The sequence below is a fragment of the Hyperoodon ampullatus genome, assembly GCF_949752795.1.
Source record: "Hyperoodon ampullatus genome assembly, chromosome: 14".
Lineage (NCBI taxonomy): Eukaryota > Metazoa > Chordata > Mammalia > Artiodactyla > Ziphiidae > Hyperoodon > Hyperoodon ampullatus.
This window is the reverse complement of record NC_136927.1, coordinates 52,152,911-52,171,849: the sequence shown is the minus strand read 5'-3', so window position 1 is coordinate 52,171,849 and position 18,939 is coordinate 52,152,911. Positions and strand designations below refer to the sequence as shown.

At 49.7% G+C, this 18,939-nt stretch overlaps 1 protein-coding gene across 17 annotated transcripts in view; it reads left to right on the top strand.

Annotated features, from left to right (window-relative positions):
• CUX1 (cut like homeobox 1) overlaps positions 1 to 18,939 on the top strand; it is a 387,498-nt gene that overhangs the window by 185,056 nt on the left and 183,503 nt on the right. For all 17 annotated transcript variants that reach the window (XM_079720356.1, XM_079720355.1, XM_079720357.1 and 14 more), the window contains one exon: positions 16,352 to 16,430. In XM_079720356.1, the coding sequence (XP_079576482.1) occupies positions 16,352 to 16,430 (79 nt within the window). The remainder of the gene's footprint in view (positions 1 to 16,351; positions 16,431 to 18,939) is intronic.

Below are 18,939 nucleotides of genomic sequence, written 5' to 3'. Positions count from 1 at the left end.
GAATATTGAGCAGAGTTCTCTGTGCTATACAGTAGGTCCTTGTTGGTTATCTATTTTAAATATAGCAGTGTGTATATGTCAATCCCAAACTCCCAATCTGTCCTTCCCCCCTGGTAACTGTAAGTTTGTTCTCTAAGTCTGTGAGTCTGTTTCTGTTTTGTAAATAAGTTCATTTGACAGGTGAGCACAGGGCGGGCCAGGCACCCTGAGGACATGGCAGACTCTGGCTGGAGGTCAGGGGAGGCTGCCGTCCTGACCCATTTCCAGGGGAACTTCCTTCTCAGCCAACACGACCATCTTCAGACTCTAGGGCCTTTTTACGTGCCTGGTAGTCAGGGTGACTGTGGTGGCAGTGGTGACGGTCTTGGCGGTGACGACGACCGTGTGTTCTAATTCTCTTCCTCCGAAACCCAGCGGCCTGGTGGCTGCAGCGTCTTCCTGTAGGCCTTCTCCATGATGGCTCAATTAGGGCAGCAGTAGGACTGTGGTTCAATATTCAGGCCAGCTTCCTAATTGAAAACACATTTTCTCCTGCAAAGCTGCAGCTGGTTTGGTTCTGCTCATGCAGAAAAGGATATAACCTTGCATAACATAGGAAATGAACGGTTGAGAGAGAAGCCAAATTCAATTTCAGTCAGATACGTTGAGGCTAAGCCCGTGATCTATGGAAACCGGTGAGCGAGCCGAGCGCACGTGGAGGGGGTGCGCTCAGCAGCCCATTCATCACGGCCGCCCGCCCTGTGCTGCCTCCGCCGTCGCCGCCGCCTGCGCCACCGCGCCCGCCGCGCCTGGGCCGTGGCTGGACCGCAGCCAAGCACTCCAGAAGTTAACCTCTTAAAGACCTGGAGCTGCTTTCTGTTGAATAAATGTAATTTTGTGGTCAGAAATAAATGCTTGTGATGGAGCCGGAGCTTTGAAAACAACAGCCCGCCAAAGCTATTACAAATTGCTCCGCGCCGGGGAAGCCAACAGCATACATGAAGATTCCGAGGGTACGGCAAATTGATTTCGGCCCAGAGCTCTGCAGCTCTTCAATAAAAGTCCTATTAAGCCATTGTATGTAATGAACAATCCAGAGCAAATCTAATATTTTCAGCAGATAATTATTTTTAACATCCTCTCGGTAACCGTCGGCAGAGTTCGTGGATGTTTACAGCACACAGCCGCGCGCGCAGGCCCTCCCCGACCTTCCTTGGCTTCTCTGCCGGAGGACCCGCGTCAAGTGCCCTTGGACGTGGTGCTCCCTGAGGGTCCAACAGCAGACCCTGCTCCGGAACAAGGCCACGGAGGGCTCTGGGCTGCTCTCCCAGGGCCTGGCGCCCAGTAGTTGCCTGGGAAATGTTTGTTGAAATGAACTGAGTTGAAATGCAGAAAAGGGAGCTCAAAGAGCTCTAGAATAAATTAGTAAGAAGATACGCTGGCAAAGCTGACTCAGAACCTGAGGCTCTAGAGATCAGAGGGTCACAGGTAATTAATTTGAGGTCCCACGTGACAGAGGGACTGGTGCCAGTGCCCAGAGGAGCCCCAGGACTTGCCCAATTGTACTTACATTCCCTGACAGCTCGGGAAAGAGGGTCTGTATCAGGGAACCCACACTGATGGAGCCACCAAAGTGATCTTGCAGCCAGCTGGGTGGGGGTCACTTCGGCAAGGGCCACCACACGCTCCTGGACTGCTCCACTGCTCTGTTTGTGGCCAAGCTGTGACCCTGGTCATGCTAAATTATGTCATTCTCCCAGACCATGAGCTTCTGGAGGACAGGGTCTACTCATTCATTCTCTCATTCAGTGAGTGTTTACTGAACATCTACTGTGTGCCAGACTAGACCCGAACCAGACCCTAGTATGTGGTTTTAGGTAATTAACTCAGATGCGGCTTTCATGGAGCTTAACAGTTGAGCAGGATCTGTATCCCCACGTGGCACAGTTCTTGGCACATAGTAGGCCCTCCAGAAATGATGGATGGATGGGGATGGATGGATGAATGGCTGGATGGAGGGATGGGCAGGCATGTAGATGGGTGTGCAGGTAGATGGATGGATGGATGAATGGATGGGCATGTAGATGGTTGGGTAGGGGTAGGTGGATGGATTGGGGTGAATGGCTGGTTGGATGGATAGATGGATGGATGGTTGAATGGATGGATGGATGGATGGATGACTGGACAAGTAGGTGGATGGGCAGGGAGGTGGATTGGTGGATGGATGGGGATGGATGAATGGCTGGTTGAATGGATGGATAGATGGAGAGTTAACACCGCTGGTGTATAAATCAAAAGCAATCTCTGTTGATTAAAAAATGGCTCAATTCTGTGTGTTTACATTCCCAGCCCCATTTAGGAAATCATGTGATACCAGGGGGCAGTTGTGATATGAAGGTTAAAAGCACTGGACCTAGAGTTATAAGGCCTAGGTTTGAGGCCTGACTTGCCAGTGACCTTGACCTTCACCAAGTCAGCTGATCTCTCTCAGTGCCTGTTTCCTCATATAATAAATGTGAAGAATTGGGGGCAATATATTCAAATGAGGATTAGAAGTTGTATTTGTCTGTGAGAATAGACTGACTCTAACAGTTTTTTTCCTGGACTAAAATTATCCAGCTTGTAACATTCAGTCATATAGTATTTATTTGAATACCTTGGAATTTAAATTATTAGGGTATTTTATTTTCTGCAGATCTCCCTCCCCTTGAAAAAACTCAATCTGGATGTTAATTAGGTTTTACTAATGCTCCATCAATTTCATTCAGTAATTCCTTAAATGAAACTGACACCAAGGACCAGATGGTCGAAAGAAGGACTGTGAACCTATGTGCGTGACTTGGGGCGGGGGAGCACGGGGACACTGATAACAGCCCAGGGCAGTTCTGTTGCTTGAACGTGGGTTATTCCACGTTCCACTTCTCCCAAATCTTCAGACTGTGCCCCTGCTCTCTTTGCCAATCATTATTTGCATAGCATTTTGCTTCTACAAATCACCATTTCCATGATCTCACGAAGCCTTCCCCCCACCCCACCCTGTTCAGTGGACATTATCACCAACCAGAGTGAGTGGGTGGGAGGGCAGTAGTGTGAGGAGTGGAGTGGCTTCCTGGAGGGAGGTCTGCGCCCCCGGCTCCAGGCGCTCGGCTCTCCTCACCTCTTGCCATCTCCTGGTCCCGTCCTGGGATCTGTGGCTCCCTCGTGCTTGTGCTCCTCAGGGAGCCCTTCCAGCTGCTGGTTCAGATCCCACCCTGCCCCCTACTACCCTGGGGCCCTCAAGCCCCATTCATCCTCAGGCCTGAGACCGTGGCTGTTTGGGGACTTGGGAGGGCAAGTGTGGGACGCAGGGCCAGGCATTGTCCCAGGGCAAACCTCTGAGCAAGGGTTCTCTTGAGAAGCAGCAGACGAGCATCACTGCCCTGGGAGCAGTCATGCCCCGCAGGACACGCAGGGCTCAGAGGCCCAGCTGGGAGCACCTCCTGGCGTTCCCATCTGGGGTGGCCCTGTGGGCCAGCACCTCTAGGGGTGTGGCAGCCTACTCGGGGTACTAGACACATGCACTGCTCCTTCCTGCTCCCCTTGGCTTCTCTCCTGTGTGACCACCCACCCCTCTGGCACCTCCTCTCCAGGGAGACAGCTTGGAGTAACAGAGAAAACCGAACAGACACGTCCCAGATTTTGAAATTAGACAGATCTGGATGTGAGTCCTGACAGATCTGGATGTGAGTCTTTTACCAGGGTGACCTTGAATGAGTCATCTTAGCTTCTCCGTGTCTCATCCTTAGAATGGAAAATCCGCCCGGCAGAGCAGAGATGGTGCGTGTATGTGTATGTATTTAAAGATCATGGCGTAAAGCAGGGCTGGAAAAGTGGAAGTTCTAGTTATTGATCACAGAATCTTCCAGTTCCTTCGCCCTCTTAAATTCCCCGGGAATCAGCCCCAGCTCTCGGGGCCTCTCACCGCACGCCTGCCCCATCCGTGGTGAGGTTATCCTCTTTCCTGGGCTGTGCTGCCACCTGCCAAGGTCTCCCTGCCTCCTGGGGTGTGGCCTTCCATCCAGAGCAAGCTCATCACTTCCCGGTTGACAGCCTCTGGGACTCCGGTACCTTTCAGGATAAAGTTACCACCCCCCCACCCCCACCCTCACCCCGCTTAGCCCCCAGGCCCTCCCACTCCACCCCACCCCCCAGCTAGGCACCAGGCACAGCAGATCCTGCACTTCCAACAGGCCCCTCTGTTTGTACAGGCTCCCCGTGCCCCAAAGCCCTGCCCCTCCCACCACGAAGGAAGCTGACCTAAAGTGTGCAAAAACACGAGATGCAGAACAGTATCTATAATATCCTACCATGTGCGTGTGTGTGTGTTTTAAGGGAGACAATGTGTGTATAAAGATGCTTGTAAACTCATAAAATCTTTCTGGAAGGATACTCAAGTGAGTCTTTGCCTCCCGACCAGGCAGCTGAGTGACAGGTGGACGTGGATGTGAAGGAGACCTACTTTTCACTGTATATTTATACTTTTGTTTTTGTCTCTCTCTTTTTTTTTTGCAATTAAATGGGTTTTATTATATTCACACAGTTGTGCAGCCATCACCACAATCCAATTCCAGAACATTTTCATCACCTCAAAAAGAAAACCCATACCCACTCATTAGCTGTAACTCCCCATTCACTCCACCCCCAGCCCCTGGCAACCACTAATTACTTAAGTGCTCTCTGTAGATTTGACCATTCTCGACATTTCATGTAAATGAAATCATTCAACATGTGGTCTTTTGTGACTGGATTCTTTCACTTAGCATGTTTTCAAGATTCATCCATGCTGTAGCATGTATCAGTACTTTTATTCCTTTTTATGGCTGAATATTATTCCATTGTGTGGATATAACACATTTTATTTATCCATTATCAGTTGATGGCCAGTTGGGCTTTTTCTACCCTTTGGCTCTTTTGAATAATGCTGCTAAGAACATTCATATACAAGTTTTTTCATAGATACACATTTTCATTTTTCTTGGGTATGTACCTAGGAATGGAATAGGTTTAACGTTTTGAGGAACTGCCAGACTGTTTTCCAGTGTGCGTCATTTTACATTTCCATCAGCAGTGTGTGAGGGTTCCAATTTCTCTACATCCTCTCTAATGCTTATTAACTGTCTTTTTAATTATAGCCACCCTAGTGGGTGTGCAGTGGTATCTCACGGTGGTTTTAATTTACATTTCCCTAATGACTAGTGATATTGACTATCTTTTCATGTGCTTATTGGACATTTGTGTATCTTTGGAGAAATATGTATTCAGAACTTTTGTCCATTTTTAAATTCAGTTTGTCTTTTTATTGTTGAGTTGTAAGAAGTCTTTTTGTATTTGGATACTAATCCCTTATCAGGTATATGATTTGCAAAAAGTTTCTCCCATTCTGTGGGTTGTCTTTTCATTTTCTTGATAGTGTCCTTTGAAGCACAATAGTTTTAAATTTGGTAAAACCCAGTTTATCCATTTTTCACTTGTCATTTGTGCTTTTGGTATCATAGCTAAGGTCGTGAAGATTTACACCTGTGTTTCCCTTTTAGAGTTTTGTAGTTTTAGCTTTTACATTTTGGTCTTTGATTCATCTTGAGTTAATTTTTGTCTACAGTGTGAGATTGGGGTCCAGCTTTGTTCTTTTGCACATAGATAACCATATGTCCCAGTATCATCTGTTCAAAGACTGTTCTTTCCCTACTGTTCTTTCTCTCTTGTCAAAAATCAGTTGGCCATAATGTCAGGGTTTACTTCGTGACTCTCTACTCTATTCCAGACGTACTGTCTACGTCTGTCCTTAAGCCAGTGCCACACAGTCTTGGTTAATGTAGCTTTGTAGCAAGTTTTGAGATTGGTGTAAGTCTTCCAACTTTGTTTCTCTTTTTCAAGATTGTTTTGGCTTTTCCATATGAACCTTAGGGTTGGCTTGTCTTATTCTTCAGTGAAGCCAGCTGGGATTTTGTAGGCATTGCATTGTACCTGTGGACCGATTTGGGACTTTTGCAATCTTAACAATATTAAGCCTTCCAATCCACGAACATTTCTTAATTTCACTTCCAGATTGTTTTTGGCTAGTGTATAGAAAGACAGTTGAATTTTGTATATTGATCTTGTCTTGTGCAACCTTGCTGAACACTATATATGTTTTTATATCTAAACTTTTTTTTTTTTTTTTTACTATATACATATCATCTGTTCACAAAATAGTGTTTTTAAAATCTCGGGTAGGCATTCGTCCTCTGGGAAGCCTTTCCACAGCCATGCTGCAATTTGCCTATGGGGGGTGGGGGGGGCGGCACCCTCCACCCTGTGTCCTCTGGGGGCAGAAGTGGAGGCTGTGGCCCCGGAGGCTAGGCTAGCACACCTCCTGGCACGGTTTAGCCACTCCTTGAACGATTGTATTGACAGAGTGAAGGGATGAACAGACTAGTGAGTCAGACAGGCATCAGCACAATCCTCCTCTGAAGTAAGCACTGTGCTGTTTGCAGAGGTTTTCCTGCTGTGTTAAGCTGTGATCTGCCTTCCTGTAACTTCTACCTGTTGATTCTGGTTTGTGCTCCAGGGGGAGAGAAGCTGGCTAATCCTTATTCCCCACAACAGCCCTTCAGGTATATGTCGACAGCCAGGATGTCAGATGTACGTGAAAGGACGTGGTAAACTGTAAAGGAAGAATGACATGCTTGCGGCTGTTTTATTGTCTTTACTACTCCCTTGCTGTCCCCTCTGCCACAGGTCTTCTCTGTGGTCCCACATCCCCACTCACTCTTCGTGGCACTGTCTTCTGGAATTCTCCAGGCTTATTCTCTTAGGATCTTTGGGGTTGGGGGCATAGTTAAGGAATATGTCGTCAGTGTATATAAGACGTGATTTTGTGTCATTACCCAGGTCTACACTGCACTGCCTTTACAACCAAAACTGTCCTCTGGGCTTTGGGCCCCCTGCTCTGAGCAGTGTAGGGATTTCCAACAAGTCCTGTTCAGTTCTCTGCGATGGGGAGAATCTCCGACGCGATTCTTCCTCCCTGCGCTCTGTGTGCGGGTTGGAAGTCATGAGGGAACGTGACCTTGAGAACCAAAGCTGGTGGTGGCAGCTGGGCTCCCACTCCCGTTTCCAATCTCTCTTCTCTACACATCACTCCAGAGGTGGCCAGGGGGCCGGAAGAGGGTCCCCTCCCCCCTGGCGTCCTCTCTCGTCTCCCCATAGAACTCTCACGGCAGTAGCAGGACCGGTACTTGCCAAGCATTAAGTAGATGTGCACTTAGAGAAGAATTACTGGGCTCTCGGCTACTGAGATCTTCTTTCAGAAAATATGTTCCTCTCTTACGTGGCCGGGTTCAGTTAAAATTAGAACTCGGAAGCTGTGGCTGCGTCCGCTTCTGTTTTGGACAGGACCTTGGTCAGCCTCATGCCTTCTGGAATTCCACGTGGCTCTTCACATCATGTTTTGCTCTGGAAGGAATTCTGCAGCCAGACGTAGAGACAAAACTGTTCTCTCTTTTCCCTGCAGCTCTCGCTGGTCCTCACTGGCCCATAGTCCAGCATCGCACATCGATTTGAAAATTCCGTCAATGGTCTGTGTTTATTTCTAAATCATCAGCTTGTAAATTCCCAGGGTGTAGGCTTACGGATTGTTCCTGAGTGTGCCATTGCTACCGTGGTATCTTAAATGTTGTTTAAGTGTCTCTGTCCTCCAAGACCTTAAGCATTTTGGTTTCCTGCTCAGTTTGATGGCAGAGGGGGACGGCCTGTGGTGTAGTGGGAAGGGCGCTGATTTGGATTTATTCAGGAAGACAAAGATGTTTACTCACCTGCTGCAAGCTCCTGACCATACCAGATCCTCACATTTTATTTCACAACTCAGCAATTCACTGAACAGATGAAGAGACAGAGGCGTAAATAGTTTAAGTAACCCGCCTCCAGATCCTCCAGTAACCAGCACCAGGGCTGGATTCAAACCCAAGTCTGCGTTCCTTCAAAGCACGCATTCCTTCCCCCGGCTGCGCAGCCCCCATCCTCAGCTCTGTGCTGGGGTATCAGCATATGGGGAGGAGGGGTTGCTTGGGGACCTGGTTCTGAGTGACTTGGTCAGTTTCTGCATCTGAGAAGTGGCGCTGCCAGCACAGTGGCCCTGTCACCATTGCACAGCACAAGAGTTCTCCCCATCTTGCAGACAAAGAAACGGAGGCACCAAGAGGTTGACTCGGGTTGAGGTAGCGTACCTCTGTTAGCGCTGGAGCTGGGGCTCGGCCCTGCCCTTCTGGTGCCATATCCAGGTCCTGGCGCGGGTACCTCTGCCATGCCTGCCACCTGTGCGTGGCAAGGCCGGACGGCGCCCTGAAAGGATGAGCCATTTCCATTTCAAAATACGCTGCACTGGGCAGACATCAAGACCCGTCATTCTGTTTGGTATCTTTTTGGTGATCCCTGGGCCCTTGCACCAAGTCCACGCCGTTGTCCGTCTGTGCTGCACAGCTGGTATGACAGGGCTCTCTGTGTGTGGCCGGGGGGGTGGGGGGGTGGGTGTGTGGCCCAGCTGGGCTGTGCCCGGCGTCCACAGCGCTCCGCTCAGGGTACCCGGTGAATAGCATCCCTTTCACCATGAGCTGGGTGAGGAACAGGCGTGGACCCCAGACTCAGGCCACCCCCGGGGAGATGCTAGAGTCACCGGCCCGCAAGCAGAGCCTCTGCGTTAACAGCAGCTGCCGCGGGGCTCCATCCTTCCCAAGAGCTGGGCCCACTTGCAGGCACTTTGCACACATTTCTTTAACACTTACAAAAAGCCCACGAGGAGGTCTAATTTTCTCCGTTTTAGAGACGACATCCCCTGGCTGGTTCCTCTCCACCCGCAAAGCCCCTACCTGCCCTCCCCTCCACTGACGCCGCCTCCCCAGGATCCTCTAGTTCTGACAAGGGCAGTTGGCTCCCCTAAACCAGATCAGAGCTGGACTCTCATGGCTCCCCTCTTCTTGGACTAAAGTGCAGTGGATAGTAACAGCCTTCTTGAAGCTCTTGATGGTAGGAAACTACCTTCTCCACCCTGAGCTTCCACAGTCATCGATGCTGCAGGAGTCACCAGTGAGTTTCAAGGAATCCCCTGGCCTGGGCAGCCTGGAATCTACCCTCCTTCATTCACAGACACGCCCCAGGTGGCCTCCTATGTCAGTCAGGACCTGGGTGCCAGGAGACAAGAGACGAAGGTGACGCTGGCCTGGCCTGGGACAGACCACAGGGTGGTAGGAAGGAAGCTCCCAAATGGGAAGCAACATCGCTCGGTGCAGGAAGTGGGCAGAGAGGGATTCACAACAAGCTCAGGTGGCACAAGAGCCAGGCGACCAGCAGTGTCTGGGGAAGTCGGGAGGACCCCACAGAGGAGGTGTCATGTAGGCCAACCCATGAAGGGAGAACTGGGTCCCCCGTGCCTGGGGTGAAGAATGTTCCAGGTGGAGGACCTAGTGTATGAAGACCGGAGGGTGAAGGGGCAGGGCATTGGCTGGAGGGCGAGGCCTGGCGTGGAGAAGCATGGGCAGTGCTGGGATTTGGTGGGAGGTGAAGTTGGCAGCGTAAACAAGGGCCGTGTTGGGAAGGGTTCTGGAAGCCCAGGCCAAGGAGTGTGGATTGTAGACAGGGAACCAGGAGAAGCCGTTAGGACAGGGCTGCTACGTGTTCCTTCTGGGCTCTGGGACGATGACCCAAGGCCACCGTGGAGGACGCCTCATGCTCCATGGCAAGGAGAGGCTGCCGTTGGGGAGATCCTCTGAGTACTGGTCTGCAGTGTCCAAACTGGAAGTCATGGGGTGGGGGCTTCAATTAAGGCTTTCCCTCCATCAAAGGAGGAAAAGAGACGTTAATTCTGAAATTGATTTCTAAGGCCAGGTGAGCAGGACTTCTTGACTGATCAGTGTCTGAGGCTGGAAGAGAAGGAGGATCTACACATCTGTCAATATTACACTGATCCTTTTCTCAGTTCTAAACAAAACATCTTCCAGTTAAAATTCAGGCTTGTATTTGATCTCCCCACATTTCCTTCCTCTGCAGAGAACTGGAGACTTCTACTGAAAATTTGAGTAACAAACCCCAGAGCCTCAAACCCATTCATGTTCTGAGTTATAGGTGGGTGGGGGATTTTCTGCAGGGAATGTCCTTTAAGACATAAACAAGCCCCTGAAATGTTGCAGCAACCCTCTGGAAATGCTGTGTAAGAGGCGGTCTTAACAGGCTAATTCTTTTAAAAGTGGTGATTTCTTTCATACCAAAACTAATGCTTTGTGAATTCTCCTTTAACCCCCTGAAATTTTGATGCTTAATTTAGTTGATATTTGTATGCTGTTTCTCCTCCTGAATACAGCATGGATCAGTAATTATCACCAACACTGAAAACCAGCTTGTGACTAGCTCTGCACTGTTGTCACATCTTCTGTCTCATTCGATTCTCTTAGGGTTCCTACAAGGCAGGTATTCTCATCAGTATCTTTTCCTAGACACATAGAAAATGAAATTCATAGAGGCATAGGGTATGTAGCTGGCCCAGTATTTATTCCAAACTGCATGATATAGCCATGTCTTAAATCCATTGTTCTGATTTTAAATCCTGTGCCCTTTCTCCCTTGATCACATACCATCTTCCCCCCTGCCCTGCCCCTGGCAAAGATAAACAATCAAGCTTCACAGCAGACAAAGAGAAATCCTTTGGCCCTCACGATATTGGTCGTTTATTCCTTATTTTTACTTTGTGCTGTCATCTTAGAGACGTGATCACCTGTTCGGACTTGTAATAGGCCGCTTTGCTGGATCGCTCTGCAGTAACAAGCAACCCTAGATCTCAGCGGCTAATGGCAACAAGAGACGATTTCTCATTCATGTTATATGTGGGCTTTGGGTTGGCAGGATGGCTCTGGAACCATGTGTTGTCTTTACTCAGAGATCCCAGTGGAAGAAGCGGCTCCTCTAAGGTCACGCTATTCTCACCGCAGAGAAAGAGAGCGCACCAGAGCTGAACCACACACACACTCTTAAATCTACACTCAAAGTGTGTGGCACCACCACTTATATTCCACGTGGTCAAGTCTGCCACCCGTGGGCCGGGAAGCCCCCCACAGCTCACGTGGCAGTGGGCAGAGACGTGCGATGCCCCCACAGGGAGGGCGGACAGTGAGGGGAGCAGTGACTCATACTGCACACAATGCCCCAAGCCCCGCAGCACAGGTCTGCTGGCTCCCAAATGGTCGGGTGCTCCCTCACCCCTTCTAAATCTCGGGGGTCTTGCAGTCGATTTCCATGAACTTGGCCTCTAAACCTGGTCTCTGACTTTTCATCCTATTGGAAGCAAATATTGATTGAGATTTGGAATAAGATAACCTTTCTGTAGACCTTTATCTTGAATTTTCATCCTTATTACAGAAAAACCAAACTCCGCATTACAAAAGTGATGCCGTTGAAAGGGTAACTGTAGGATCCAGGAAACTCATGATAGAAGCACTGGGCCTCTCTGTAGAGTGGGGACGTGGAGCTCCCTGCAGGAGGCTGGCCAGGGCTCGCCAGGCATGCACGGTGGGGAAGGAGGCCTCCCGTGCGCTGGCTTCAGCCAAGCGGCTGTCATCATAGGAGCACGTGAAACGCACGCCGAAAATCAAAGAACTCTACGAGTTGAGCATTTTCATAAAGACTTAAAACTGCATCCCTTAACCATTCGATCACTTCTGCAGGTAAAACAGTTGACCAATTTAGGTAAATTTTCATTCACACAATAAAAATGTATGAAACACCTACTACGTACTGGTCGTCGGGAGGAAAGCCTAGGGTGGGCTCTCAAGGAATCTAAGATCTCCCAATGGAGGAGCTTTGTCTGCAGTCCTGGACCTTCCGGGCAATCCCATATGGTGATGGGAGTGGCCGGCAGCCCAGAGATGGATCAGCTGAGCCTGGAGGATCAGAGGAACATTCCAAGGAGGCGCCTTCCAGGCTGCGGGGAAATTGCTCTCGTGTATTCAGGGAACAGGGAGTAGCCGGGCGTGGCTGGAGTGGGAGGCGTGGCAGGAGGTGAGGTCGATCCCTGGAGCAGAACAGGTTTTACCCAGGGCCTGAGCGCTGTCAGAGCTTCTCCAGATCTGTCCTGGCTCCGCCGCCAGCAGCCCCTCTGTCCTTTGCCGCCCCTCTCAGTGGCCTTGCGGGTGGGGGGATGGTACAAAGGATCTCTCCCTCGGGTTATCTTTGCACATTAAGCAGCCAGAATGTCTAACCTAGGATCCGACTTTCAACCATCTGTGCCTAAGACCTCACTCCAAACCTCTTCTCATTCACAAACCTCTCCCCCCATGTGAGGGGGTGCCATGCCGAGTCCTGGCTCCAAGGCGGGCGCAGAGGGCGTGAGGATGAAGATGACCCCTTCTCTTTCCTCCCTCACTGAAGGATAAGGAGGACAGACAGGGCTCTACCTCCCTGCGCCAGGCACTGAGTGCTTCACCCGCCCAGCCCTGGACCGTGCAAGGCCGGCCAGCCTGGCCCCAGGGTAACCCGGCACATGCATCCTGGGGCCAGTGAGACCTGCACTGGCTCTGGAAGCATGGCTAGGCCTTCTAGGGAAGGCCCACCCCAGCAAAGGTGGGGCTGGGAAAGGGAGAGGACAGACCAAAACTCAGAGCCCGAGGCCTGTTCTTGGACAAGGGCAGAGGCCGTGGGGGAAGTCAAAGAGTGAGCGAGCAGAGAGCCTCACAATCACCAGAATCAACAAATTCTTCCAGGTTTGGAAACCTTAGAAGGAAGCTCGGGAGACCTCATCAAGGAGTAACTCACCCACGCGTGGAGCTCTCATCACCTCTCTTAAGAAACCTCAGTCCAGTTGCCTAATGAGTTAAACTCAGCAGCCTGGGCTTGTTCTCTCAGGACTGGGTTGAATGTTCTTGCGTCTGTGGAAAGGGGACGGGAAGACGACGCAGATTCATGGTTCCCGTACTAATTTTCTAGAGCTGCCGTAACCAAGTACCGCAAACTGAGCAGCTTAAACAGCAGATGTTTACTTCTCACAGTCTGGAGAGCAGAAGGCCAAGGTCAGGGCATCGGCAGGGCCGGTTCCTTCTGAGGAGTGTGAGGGGCTGTTCCAGGCCCCTCCCCTGGCTTCTGAAGGTTTGCTGGCCATCTCTGGCGTTCCTTGGTTTGTAGGTGCATCACCCCAATCCCCGCCTTCACGTTCACATGGGGTTCTCCTGTGTGTGTGACTGTCTCGGTCCAAATTTCCCCTTTTTAGAAGGACAGGTCCTGTTGGATTAGGGCTCCCCTTAAGGACCTCATCTTCACTTGGTCATCTGCCAAGACCCCATTTCCAAATAAAGCCACATTCACAGGTACTGAGGGTTAGGACTTTCAGGGCAGGGGCACAGTGCAATCTGTAACAGTCCCAAGTGTGTTGTGTAGATGGCCAATCCCACGTCCCCCCCTCAACAACCCATAAGGGAGCGAGAAGACAGCGTTCAGGATCCTTCCAGATCCCATCCTCTGCCCACTCTAGAGGCAGCCGCCTTTGTGGGCTCAGAATCCCTAGGAAGCGGGGGGCCCTCCCTAGGCAGATCCGGAGCCGAGCAGAGAACCCTCTGTGTGTTGAGAGGCGCAGAGAGACACCAGGGCCCCTGTCCTGCTTCCTGGGCAGACTGCTGCCCATGGCACCTCTCTTAGGAGGTGGCAGAAAGGCCCGGAGCGCAGGGAAAGCTCCAGACGTCTGGAAAGGCAACTCCAAATATCCAGTTTTACTCACAACACCTATGTAGGTGGTGGTTAGGTACAGTTGAAATAATGCTATTAAGACATTTTCCAAATTTTGTAATAGACATTTGGAAAGACTTTATATGTTCATGAAAGCACAGTACAAAATTTTCCATATGGTTTGATTTCAAATATACACACAGACATTTGTGACAGCTTTATTGAGATGTAACTCACATACCGTGTAATTCACCCATTTGAACTCGGCAGTTCATTGACTTTTACTACAGTCCCGATCAATTGTAGAGCTTTTCATCACCCCAGAAAGAAACCCACACCCCTTAGCCGTCATCTTCCCGGTCCCCAACTCTAGACAACCACTAATCTACTGTCTCTATAGTTTGCCTACATGCCTACATTTCATTCAGAATTAAAGGAAACTACAGACATAGAGGCATGACTTCCACTGGTGAATGGCAGGATTATGGTGTTAATTTTCTCTTTATTTTTTGATATATTTCTAATTGTACAATGAGCATGAACTGCTAAGAATCAGAGGGGAAAAGGAAAAAACCATTTTAAAAATAGAGAGCCATCTTATCATTTTTAAGTAGTCCTTGTGGATTATTCAGAAAACATGCCCAACACCTAAATCACAAGCTTATTTTATCGGGGGGTGGGGGGAACGTGGCTGAGTTCTCGGCGACTGACTTCAAGTAGGAATTTTCCAGCACAACTTGGTAGAAGTTGGAAATGCATGCATTGCCCTTTTTTGCTCTGTATTGGGTTTCCTGAGACCTGCCCTGCTCCCCTTCCCACAGCCTTTGTGTCCCCCTCCCCGGGGTCTCCCCATCCTTAGTCAGGTGACCTCTCTCAGCCCTTAACAAATTGTTGGTTGGCTCAGGTGAGAGGCCCTGTAATTACACCACTTCCTTATCCCTCTTTAATAACGTTGGAGACAGAGTATGATTCTGTGAGGGGACAGGGGGATATATAATTTAGTGTCCTTTTCCTGAGCCAATGTGAACTCCGTGCGTGTAGCATCTTGCATGCTTCAGGGGTAAAAAGTGATCTGTTGTCTCCGCAAGCATGTTATGGAAGCAAAATACATACTGAGTCCATCCAACCACAGAAGCCTCTTTGGATGTGTGTCCATCTTGCTTGGGACGCATCACCTTTCTTTGATGAAGAGACTTTTCACTGGAGGGAAACCAGCTCAGCTGGGTTTGTTTATGAGACGCACTGATCCTGGCCACCGTCACAGGAACTCGCCGTTGCCGAAGCTAGAAACCTGGGCACGTTCCTTAACTCACCTGGACCCTCCATGTGTCACATCAGCTCAGCTGGACCTAATCTCTCTGCTTGGCCTCCTTCCCTCAGTCCCCAGCACCACTGCCCTGCACATTCTCACCAGGGCAGCGGCAACAACCTAGGAATGGTCGCCTCCTTCCTGGCCCCTCCTGTCCTCCTTCCACTCTGACTCGGGCCCAGACGGTGAAGGTCATTATCCTCCACCTGCACTGACCCCCTCACCTGTCCAGTCTCACACCCATGTATCCATGTCCACACACACACACCCCGAGCAGCCCCACATTCCCTGGGGTTACAGCCCGATCCACAGTTCTTAATCTGGATTCTATGGACAGAACACACGTGGACACATGAGTGTCCTAAAGTAGAGTGTGTAACCCTGTGTGTGTGTGTTTCTAGGAGAGGGTCCTCAGCTTTCATAAAATTCTTTTTTTTAATTATTTATTTTATTTTAATTTTTGGCAGCTTTGGGTCTTTGTTGCTGCACGCAGGCTTTCTCTAGTTGCGGTTTGCAAGGGCCACTGTTCGCTGTGGTGCGAGGGCTTCTCATTGCGGTGGCTTCTCTTGTTGTGGAGCACGGGCTCTAGGTGCGTGGGCTTCAGTAGTTGTGGCACATGGGCTCAGTAGTTGCGGCACACGGGCTTAGTTCCTCCGCGGCATGTGGGATCTTCCCGAACCAGGGCTCGAACCCATGTCCCCTGCATTGGCAGGCGGATTCTTAACCACTGCGCCACCAGGGAAGCCCCGGCTTTCAAAAAAATTTTAAAGAGGACCTAAGGACCCCCAGGTTTCAGAACTTTGGTGTTTGAATATGTTCCCCCCCTTTCGTGTCACCTCTTCACCTGGTGAGCTGCTCTTGAGGACTCTGCTCAAATGTCACCTGCTTTCTTACTTGACATCCCCTTCTCGGTGTCCCCACGGCTCTGCTTACCGAGCACTTTCCCAGCTGGGATTTCACTAATCATTCACGTAACCTGTTCCCCTACTGGACTCCGAGCCCCTGGGGCTGAGGGCTGTCCCTCTGTCCCGCCTCCGGCACAGCGTCTGGCATGTGGTCAGCTCATAGTCTACACTGGTGGAAGAAGGAAAGAGACCACATTCTCCATGGAGAGTCCCCACTCCGTCAAGCAATGGGACTGCTCCTGCCTCGCTCCCCCTCACGGGCGGGCCCACGTGGGTTGCCTCCCTCTCGCATGTTTGCAGACGTTTAAGAGGTTGAAGGCCCAGCTGTCCGGCATTTACATGGAGCAATCAGACTTCCATTTGACGTGTAATGATTTTTAAATTACCTCTTGACAAATTTTGAGCTCTTTGTTTTTCTTTTCTTTCTCCCATTCCTTTTCAGATTGATGCACTGAGTAAAAGAAGCAAAGAAGCTGAGGCAGCCTTCTTGAATGTCTACAAGAGATTGATTGATGTTCCAGGTAAGCCCAGTGCTTGTAGCCCACCTGTGGGCATTGTGTCTGGTGAGTCAGTGGGCTTCTGGCTGATTCTTCTCAGCCTCCCTAAGGCAATTTCCCCAGGAAACTGGGGAGTTCTGGGAATATGAATTCTCCAAAACCCAGACTTGGGATGAGTATGGAAATCATATTTGCTGAAGTAATAGAGTTGCCTCCAGTTGATGTCTTTGGAAATGCAGAAACTCAGACCTGCGGGGCTACCTTTAGCTTTGGTTTAAAATGCTGCACGTTTCACAGAGAAGAAAGAGAACCCGTGTGTGTGCTATGCAGACGTCCTGGATATTCACGATTCTGGGCTGACCAATTCCACGTTCAGGAACGGCCCTGATAGGGCACCTGGAATGCCTTGCTCCCCTCCCAGGTCATCCAGGGAATCAGTGGCCTCTGGCCAAGTCTTTCACTTAATATCCAAGGGCAAGCGGTAGCCCATTTAACTACAGTATATATGGGTTGTTTTTTCTTTTGAAGGAACTAAAGAGTTAAAATTTTAATAATGCTTGCTATGCATTCAGAGAGATAATGGCTCCCCATTCCTTATTCTAGAAAAGTGAGGCGGGATTTAGAGCACCCACTGGTCCCATCGATCCTCTGTTCTCGGGTGGTCCACTCACCTAATCCGTGGGGAGGTGATGGACACGATCACATGGGTCCCAACTCAGTCCTGAAAAGACTCAGATCTGAAAATTAGCCACTTGAATGTCATCCTCTGCTGACCAAGGAAACCCAGTTACCACCACCCTCCCCTCCCCACCCATTAGAGCTGCTCACTTGCCCTCATTAGGAATCCTCTGTGCGTCACTGATATTACTAGAACTGCTTTAACAAAGCAAAGCAGAAACAAGTCTCCTTTGTTTCTGTATTGTATTCTAATTCAGGTCCACTAAGGGCTTTGCTGTCCCCTCTGGGAGCCGGGGTTAACAGAGGCCACACCAAGCTATGGACAGCAGAAAGTACCTTAGGCGCTTCGGACAGCGGGTAGGGAGATCCAGATTCTCCCGCCAGGGCCTTGTTGTGAGGTCTTGGTCACATCCCTTTTCCCTCTCTGAACCTCAGTTTTCTCATCTGTAAAATGGAATGAGGTAGGGGAACCACCTAGTGATGGAGAGGGGTTGTCTTTGTTCTAACCTTTTGCTGTCTTATGAGCTTACCCCGCTCTTAGTCCCAAATTCTAGCCCTTTGATTTTCTGCAGGAGTTTGTATCCACCTAGGGGTTTCCTGAATACTCTGGCTGAGGCTCATGTGGAGGCTCATTCACAATAAATGGATCATTCAGGGCTCTCTTTCTCAGGCACTGGCAGTTTGGTGGACCCACTTGCATTTTCTCATGCAAGTGCTAGTTTTGTGTTGGTGACTTAGTTGAAAGGCGCCTGGTTTATTTTGCCTTTGCCCGAGACCCAGAGAGCCTGCAGCTACTGTTTTCTAAATAATCTACACTCTTTTTAAAAGTCTGATTTGTCTCTGGGTTTTCCCTTAGTGAGGTTTCTCCACTGGGAAGCCACTTGAACGAGTCGTTGGGTTTCTTCTTCTGCACTTATTTTCCATCTTGACTTCTTACAGACAAAAACGAGACCACTTTTCTCATCAACACTCGTCTTTGCCTGAGCAATCCTTATTCATATACATATATAATTTTTATGGAACTCTGATCATAACATGACTATATAGTTATAGTCTGCTTTTTTCACTTAATGTTATCCCATCAGCATTTTCTTTATATTGGTGATATTCTTTGTAATTATCATTTTTGGCTGGCAGTTTTAATTTCAGGTGGTGGGGGCGAATAATGTTTGACATTGTCTGTAATAATGAGTTAATCAGAGTACATTTGCACACCACGTAGATCACTTTTACCTGCCTCCCAGGTATTTCTCTTACAAACACTGTGGTCTGACACATATAACAACTACTTGAAAAGCAGGAATGGAGCTTGGAGCCCTCAACCTGTGTTTTGCAGTCCGCTTATCGCTCAAATGAAGTAATCGTGTGGCTGAGGCTTACGGGAAGGGCCTCGTCAATAGCAGTGCATTTACTGACGGTCAGTCACACAGCTGGGGAGACTCGGGGGGCCTTAACTGTCTGTGTGCTCCAGGCTTCAATCCAGCTGAATCCAGAAATGTAGGTGGGGTGTGTCAAGTTCTGGTTTCAAGAAATAACAACTGGGCTTCCCTGGTGGCGCAGTGGTTGAGAGTCCGCCTGCCAATGCAGGGGACACGGGTTCGTGCCCTGGTCCGGGAAGATCCCACATGCTGTGGAGCGGCTGGGCCTGTGAGCCATGGCTGTTGAGCCTGCGCGTCCGGAGCCTGTGCTCCACAACAGGAGAGGCCACAACAGTGAGAGGCCCGCGTACTGCAAAAAAAAAAAAAAAAAGAAAGAACAACTTATGCTATCTCAGGAAAATAGAGAAAGCTCTTGGAAATAATGGGAAGGGTATTTTGGCCATGTGGCCCAGCTCCAGGAGCCCAGGAGGAGGTGA